General features: G+C 35.6%; 1 protein-coding gene across 1 annotated transcript; it reads left to right on the top strand.

Moving 5' to 3' along the window:
- Window positions 1-535: 535 nt before the first annotated feature.
- On the top strand, window positions 536-1,062 carry LOC110033711 (the record flags this gene model as incomplete). The annotated part of the gene is made up of 1 exon (XM_020737768.1): window positions 536-1,062. A coding segment is annotated over exon 1 (445 nt), but the record flags the coding sequence as incomplete, so codon positions are not given.
- Window positions 1,063-8,837: the final 7,775 nt, after the last annotated feature.

The following is an 8,837-nucleotide window of genomic DNA, read 5'->3' as shown; positions in this document are numbered from 1 at the left end:
TCTTACATGTAAAAATTTTAAAATGTTTACTTTTACAGTTTTCATAATTTTGGATCTTTTATTACACATTTGTTTCACATCATTAATGAAAATCTTAATTATGAGCTCCAGACATACTATTTTCATGAAGAAAATTTCAATTATTACCCTAGCAATCAATTATAATTAGAAGGGCAAAAAAACTAGAGGAACATTAAGGCCATTATCTTTTAATAATGATTTTAAATATATATGAAGACAATATGTTTTTCCGACACTTATATGTTGACAAGTGTCCTAACGATCAATCAAAAGCATATAATTTGGTCGCCGATGGACCATATCACTAAGCACTGTAGAGCTGTGATAAATAATCGGCTGGGATTATTCCCTTACTGCACCCCCTCGATTCTAATCACATCAAATTAAGCACTTCTCCATCCATCATGTAGCACTGATTCGCCCCCCTATAACAAAAGAATCCAATTCCTTCTTTCCGCTTCACCGCATCCTGTCCACTTCCGCCCCTTAAACAATCCCGAAAGCATCAAATGCCTTCCCATTCCACCATTTCTTAACCCCTCCGCCGCTGTAACACCTTCCTCTCAAGCAAAACCTCCTACACTTACAAATCAAACATGCCTTGGCTCTTACGTGAAAGAAGAGGCCCGCAATGGAAGCAGGGATGGCGAGCCCAGACTCTCAACTCGCTTTCCCTCCCGCCAGCGCCTCTCCTCACCATCTTCGCCATCGTGCTGCTTTTTCTTTCGCTTCCTTTGTCAAGAAAGGGTTATAGGGAGAGGGTGGAGCGTGCGGAGGTAGGGCTGCGACTGCTTCTGTTACTTGTGCCTTTGATGCTTGTATTTTTGGCGAAGTGTTTAGTTGTTGATGGGAGAATGGTATTGCCGGCACGGATGAGGGCGGAGCAGGAGGGGATACAAAGAGCGGGGAGTTCCTCGTGGGGGATGGCAGCCTTAGTGGTGCTGTTGCTGGTTTATGGTTTCGTTTCATTCTTCATTTTCATTCTTCATTTGAGTCGCAGTGGTTTAGGCCACTTTGGCGGAGATTGTAGGAGCTTGCTGTGTATGTAGAGGAAGGTGTACCTTGTGCACGCTTGTTAGTCTATTTTGTTGTATATTGTTAAATAAAATACAATATTGTATGCCAAAACAAATAAATATATCAACTACAAAATAAAAGAAAATAATTTCTAATTTTTTTTTCATGTCTTGAGATTAATATAGAAATAATTATTTATATATTACACGCATTTAAAAATAATTTTTTGATGAATAAATTCTAATAAAGCTTTTTTCTATTAAAATATATAAGATCGTTTACATGCATTCCTTCCAATTTTTATGAGTTTATGTATCTAAAACTTAAATTTTGCTCTCTATCGTGCAAATCAATTTATATCACAATAAAAATGTAATATTACTCTAACTTTTATAAAGTGTAGTACAACTTTTATAAAAGTACACCTAAAAATGAGCTGCACGAATCTCAAGTCATCTTAAATGTGGATCAACCCTCCATGAAAATCTATAATGCTCATAAAACTAACCGGTTGAAGAACTGTTTTATGATTGACAGCCAGTCGATCACCTTCCTAGAGCAAAAGACGATCGGTATCCTGGCAAAATAGCCGACTGAAACTGGTTTAGTGTCGATCAAAAGGTCTTTGTACATTAGAAGATGCCAAAGTTAGTTACTGATACAAAAATTAAAGTTTTATGACACCTCTATTAAAGCGGGGGAAAACATATAATTTTTCTATTTTAGCTCTCTATCTTCTATAAATAGTAGGTCCACAGCATTTATTACTGGTTTTGTAGGCCTCTACAGAATCTGGCGTTTTGAGGCTTTTCTCTCTAGACTCACATTTATAAGGAGATCTCTATCCTCTATTCTCTTGTAACTCTGTAGTTACAAAGTATAAAATGGGTCGCTGACCTAAAAGGACACTAACTCGCCTCTACGGGGCAAATCTGCATGTGCTCTTTTATATCATTCTCTATCTCTCTATTCTTCTCCATCATAATTTCAACTGCTCCGATTCTTGGGAATGTCTCATAGGATAAATTTGGATTCAACATCCTAATATGTGTGGTGAGTGTATAACAAGATACTGACATAAAGGGAGGTGATGCTAACTAGGAGAAATTATCTCAAAGACACATTAAAAACTGACAATGCAAAGAAGTTTAATAACAACAAATTTAAAGTAAAAAAAGTCACTTTCATGGCTATATTAGAGGATTTGGTTGGTGGGTGAGTCTCCCAAAATGGTTGGCCACAAAAAAAGTCTAAGCAAGCCGACCAACAATACTTGCAGTATGCTCAGTCAGCTCTAGGACACTGACAACATACTCAACAAATATAAAGAGTATTAATTTAAAATTTATTATGCTATGACACTTAAATCTTTTTAATAGTTTTCATTGGTTGAATTCAAATTTGGGAAGCTTCACCCCAATAAGCAACATGGATAGTGACCGTAAAGAGGATCAGTCAGCAAAATAACCCATATAGCTCCTACGTAGAAAATCATGATCTCTTAAATTCAATCAGATAAAGCTATGGAAGTGGTCCCCTATTCAGTAGTCACAAACTCTGGGAAGTGTATTACGGAAACCACCCTAGAAGTTAGTTTCGAGGGTTTCTTTTCCGATAGCGAGAAGCTCCGTTAAATGGTGTGGGCCAACTGAGGCAAAAATCCGACCAAGTAATTGAGACTTGGAAAAGTTAAACGTAAAGGTTTAGTGAAAATGTCACAAAATAAACCAATTCTGATGCCATATACTCTCAATTGATGTAAAATTAAAAAGGCAACTGATAAAGTCTATATAAAGGTCTGATCGACGTCTTAACAATGAATCTGATCCAAAAAGCCAAGCATAGAAAAGCCAATCTCAAATTTTAACTTGGACACAGCTCTAGAGGTGGTTCCTTAACTAGGACATGTTATGGGAATGATACAATGCATAATAACCTTTGTAGATAGCCTCAACAATTTCCATTGTGAAAACAATGATAAGGTCTGTGTATGTCTTGGTGAGAGGTGTAGGCATACCCGACCCGCAATTACAAAGTTATTTAAGTTTAGAAAAATGCTCATAAGCTTGGCCCAATTTATTTTCAACGGCTAGTGTGAAAAATTAAATAGTATATATAAGATGGTAAAAATGGTTTACACACTACGTGTACTACACAAGTATACATACTGTTTCAAGTAATACAGAATTTTCTTTTAAAACCTCAGTATTGATGTCACAAAGACAAGCAAACTCTTATAAACTTGACTTTAATAAAAAATTCATTTTAGTAAAATTATATAAGAAATGATTGCAAGATTTTGTATAATATCTACTCCTATCAAATTAGAAAGAATGCTAAGTATGCTGAGCAAACGAAAAATATAAATGCAAGAAAATCTAAAAAGTTTTTAAAATGTAATGTTACCACAACTCTAAACTAACAATGTATGAAGAGTTCAAATATTTATAAAGCATCCTTCCCCTAGGAATGAGTTTATATGTTGGGAAATAATTTTAAATTTAATTAAGGCAATGTGTCGGATAAGAGCAATTCATATCTTTACCCTTTGTCAAGTGCATAAAGAAAATTGGCTAATCCAATTCTACGCCCATCAAAACTTATTCTCCTGTTTACTTTCCCTTAACCTCAAGGACTACATTCTCATCCATAAGGCTAACTGTGATTCTTACTCTGTTGGAAAAAAGCCCATTTCTGGTCACTATATTTTACAATGGATTTTAAAAAATCATTTGGTCAGATTGATAAGTAAATTAAGCCTAGAGTTTGAATCATCACAATTTATAGAATTTTAAAAGCACTACTACTAAACTATGTTCTTACACATAATTATTCCTCATTGAAGGGAGAAAGATAAAGGAAAATACTCACATCTTATAAGGAAGAAACAACAACACATGAATTAATATATAAATTAAAGTGTACTAGACAAGATTAAGTAAAAACAAAGTGCACAACTTATCTTTGAACTACTTTCCATGCAATCCTTATTGTTCTGATGAATCACTTGCTCTCCTTATAATTGCACTTCGAACTTACTTTTTTTTTAGAGAAGGATTCACCTTCCCGAGTGCATAGAGTACCTAGGTATGTGAAGAGATTGTATTAATGACAAAGTAAATGTTGTTACAAAAATCTAATATATTAAAGACCTAAAAGGTCTCCATCCAACAAAAAAAGTGAGGGAGACAAAATTTTGCTAATTATAGGAGTATAAAATTTTAGACCTGCCCTGGCAAGACAAATAATAGGTCTATTCCCATCTCTATGGATAAACTGATATCTGGAATGAAGTTGAGATGTCAGTTGCTGCAAAATTTTAATCCATAGAAAAATATTTTACGGGCAATCTAGCTGGTGATTAAGAAAGTTGACCAATCTTTTGGAATCAGATCTAACTGTCAACTACTTGAAGTTGCATCTGTTGGAAATGGTAAGAGCCCAAAATACCACAAGAGTTTCAGTTTTCAGTGCATCTAGGGCAGAAATAGGAGACTATAAAGTAAGAATGCAGTTGCCTTGCTAGTCCCTAAAGACCCCACTAATCCCAACATTAGGACTAATGATGTTGCCATTAGTGTTCACTTTAATCCATCTCCAACCAGGATTTGGCCAAAAAATCAATTGAGTGTGGGGGGATGAGGCCATGGTCTCAATCTCAAATTCATTATATCAGGAATGTGCTTTAGTTGAATAACTTTTTCAATGTATATCAAGCAATTGGTAGCAATAACTCTAAACTCAGGAGATTTCTCCTCATGTTTGAGTTGGTTTCTAGCCATCCATAAAAACAAGGCTATAACACAAGGAATTGTTGAGAGGTTGATCTGGTACCATTTAAGCCAGCAGTGGTGAGAATTATGCCATGTGATTTCTAAGGTGTGAATCTTGCTTTGAGCCAAAAAAGTATTCCATATATTTTGTACAAAAGGACAACTGAAGAATAAGTGGCCAATTGATTCCTCATCTTACTTACACAGGGCACAGCAAGATGTTCCTCTAATCCCTTTAAGTTTTGTTATTTTATCAGTAAGAAGAACGTTAAAAAAAGTCTCCAACGGAAGAAAGACATGGAGGGGGAAAGAAAATTTCCCTAAATGTGTTTCCCCCATAGGTTTACCCTGATCATAATGGCTATACATGTAGGCTAAGGCAGATTGGGAGATTTTTTTTTTGATAATAATTGTATCTTTCTATGAGGGATCAATATGTATGTTAATGATATTTCTAATTTGGGTACTATCCAAGACGTGATTAAGAGTTTCAAGGTTCCAGTGGCAATCATTCCAACAGTAAGAGACTTTAAGATTTAAGTTACTAGGGGAAGGGTGAGAGTTAGCCTATCTCCCCACAAAAATCTAATTGTCTAGCCAAAAATTTAAGTCACCCTCTCCCAACTCCCAAATAAATAAATCATCAGCTTGTATTTTCACCTTAATCATATTAGACCAACTTCTAGAGTCTCCCAGCCTGGTGGAGACCGAAGTAGGATGTTGTTCTCTACAGTATTTGGCGATCAAGAGTTTGCCCAAAGAGAAGATTGGGACCTGAAATGTATCCAAAGTTTGCAGAAGTTGATATGCTTGAGATTATTAAAACATTTAAACCAAAGGCCCCCATTTGTAGAGGTCTACAAAGCTAGTTCAAATTAATCCAATGAACTTGTTTCCTTTGGCCTGACCAAAGGAACCTATTAAAGCATTTTTCTAATAGTTGTTGAGTAATTTTCCTTATAATAGCCATCTAAAAGGTATAAGAGGGGAAAGTTGATAGTACATGCTTCAACAAACTGATTCTACCCCCATTGGATAAGAATGAATTTGTTCAGCAGTTGAGTTGGTTGTGAATTTTAGTTACAACCTCATCAAATTGTGTTTTCCTTATTCTACCTTTGAGTAACTGTACTTATAGGTACTTGAGGGGATTCAAATTGATAAAAGCACCAGTAGAGGTTGAGATCCACTCTTTAACAAGTGCCTTCACCTTATTTGCTAAACTGTATGAGGCCTTTTGTTTTGTTCAACTGCATCCTAGAGAAGGCTTAACAATTTTGTAGGGATTGATAAATTAGTTTCACAGCTGGTTTAGTAGCATTTGAGAATAAAATAATGTCATTAGCATAAGAGAGGTGACTAAATGCAATGTTAGATTTGTGAATAAATTGGATATGGGGAGATGTCTGACATAGCTGATTTAACATTCTCAATAAATAGTCACAAATAAGAATGAAGATAGTGGGAGAAAGGGGATCACCTTGTTTTATTCCTCTTAGAAATTTGAAGGAACATTGAGTTGGACCAGTAATTAGAGAAGAATTAGAGCTATTAATATGTCATCTCATATTCAATGTGATGAAGTTAGTAGGGAAACCTCTGCCATCCAGAACCTCCTCAATGAACCCCCAATTAATGTGTTATAAGATTTTTTGATATCCTGTTTTAAGAGACATTTCCCCCTCTGCAATTTTTGTCAATGTCTAAAATCGTTTATTGAGCCAAAAAAAATTATCTACAATGCTTGCCTTTGATGAATGTAATTTGGTTTGGGCCAATCAGCTGATTTAGGTGAGATTGTAGTCTAAATACTAATATCTTGCTGATGATCTTGGTGACCACATTAGTGAGACTAATTGGCCTAAATTGGTCTCAGTTGGTGCAATGGTTCTCTTTAGTTATAAGTATGATAGTGGAGGTTTTAAGAAAGTTAGGCGGATTCATCCCTTTAATAAATTCTTGAACCATCCTAATGATGTCAGGTTTAACAAACTTCCATGTCTTCTTATAAAAATCAGCTAAGTAACTACCTGGGCCAGCAACCTTACTACTATCAATTGAGTCAAGAGTAGCTTTAACTTCCTCTTCTAGTGGGATATCAGCCAGTTTTAACTTGCTGGTGTATTTCTTATCCAGTGAAAATAGTGAATGATTAACTAATCCTCTATGGTCAGGGGGTTGCGTGAGTAAAGTTTGGAAATGCTCCACAACACTAGGAGCAATATGCTCAGGATAAGTTTTCCAATACCCAGTAGAATTTCTAATTTTTTTGATAATGTTGCACTTCCTTCTGTAATTTATACAAACATGAAAGTACTTAGAGCTCTTGTCCCCTTCACATAATCTTGATTTGGAAGCTTTCTGAATGAGAAATTGTTCTTGTAGATTGATGGCAGTGAGGAGGTCTCCATTGGCAGAGTGCAGTTTAGCTTCAGAAGTCAGTATGCTAGCAAATTACTACTATAATTTTAATACCTAATCTTTAGCAATAGTCACTTTATTGTGAACTTTATCAAATATTGACCAGTTCCATTGATGCAAGTGCTTACCCAATCTCTGTTGCAGCACTCAGAGTTTAACCCATTGTTGGTCATTATGATTGTTGATCCAAATAGTGGCAACTTGAGTAGAGAGGTCAGTGTGGGAAGCACAGACATTGAAATATCTGAAAGGTGTTTTAAGATGAGATGAGTGCCGGTAATGAAAATGATGAGGGGTCTTTGGTCTGAACCTGCCATAGAGGAGCGAAGAACAGTTGTATAAAAGAAATCTGAAAGCCGAGCATCATGTGAAAACATTTTTTCGATTCTTTCCCATGGAATGCCACATTGTAAATTGAAGACCTATAAACCCCAAGTCATGTAAACCAACAAGGATGATTTTTTCATTAAATTGTGTCATAGAGTTAAATGAAAGGGGTCTCCCTCCAGATTTATCACAAGGTGAAGCTAAGCAGTTGAAATCTTCACCAATGAACCATTTTGTAGACATTGTTTAGCTAACAAAAGAATCTTATTCCTTCTTTCCACTTCACTATATCTTGTCCACTTCCACCCCTAAAAAACCCCAAAGCATCAAATCTCTTCTCATTCCACCATTTCGTTACACCTCTACCACTATAACACCATTCTCTCAAGGAAAACATCCTAGACTTACAAATCAAACATGCCTTGGCTCTTACATAAATGAAGAGGCCCATAAAGGAAGCAGAGATGGCGAGCCCAAACTCTGAACTTGCTTTCCCTCCAGCCAATGCCTCTCCTCACCATCTTCGCCATCGTGCTCCTTTTTTTGCTGCCTTTGTCAAGAAAGGGTTATAGAGAGAGGATGGAGCATGTGGACTGATAGTGACTTTATATATGCTTAAAAATATAAGAATTTGATATTGCTGCTAGAAGAATTAATTCCCCGGCAACGGAGCCAAAAACTTGACAGCGGTTATAAATTCGATAAAGATGTATATAAAATATTCAATAATTACAAAGTCACTCTTATCAACGTAAGTATATATATCGCTCAAGTAATATAGGGCTTTAATAGAGTCTTGGATATCGATTCCATAAGAAGTAATATTAGAGGCTACAAACTAAGATTTTAGAAAATCAATACTTAATCATAACAATATAGTTCAAATTGCTTATCTGTCACTACTAGGCAATTGAAATAAATATGTAATTTTAATAACTCTTAAATAACTAATTCTATTAATAAAGTTTCTAATGTGAAGTTCAATATATAAGAAAGCATCCTTATTCTTGTCAAGAAATAAAAGTGAATGGATAAAGTGAATTAGTTCAAATTGGATTGTGCTAAATAGGAGCATACCTATTCTTTACCCTTTGGTCCAGACATAAAGAACATTGACTAATCCTATCCTTGTTTACTGAATATGCGGCTAGGCTGGGAGGATACTGGCTCTCACTTCAGAGCTCCCACGTTCCCCTCGCCTGAGGGCTAACATCTACACTTCAACACCCAAACGATAAGAAGTAATTGAGGATTTTAGTCTATCACTCTAAAATCTCC

The sequence above is a fragment of the Phalaenopsis equestris genome, unplaced genomic scaffold (genome assembly GCF_001263595.1).
Source record: "Phalaenopsis equestris unplaced genomic scaffold, ASM126359v1 Scaffold001265, whole genome shotgun sequence".
Classification (NCBI taxonomy): domain Eukaryota; kingdom Viridiplantae; phylum Streptophyta; class Magnoliopsida; order Asparagales; family Orchidaceae; genus Phalaenopsis; species Phalaenopsis equestris.
Note: the sequence above shows the minus strand (reverse complement) of the source record. Positions and strands in the feature narration are given on the sequence as shown.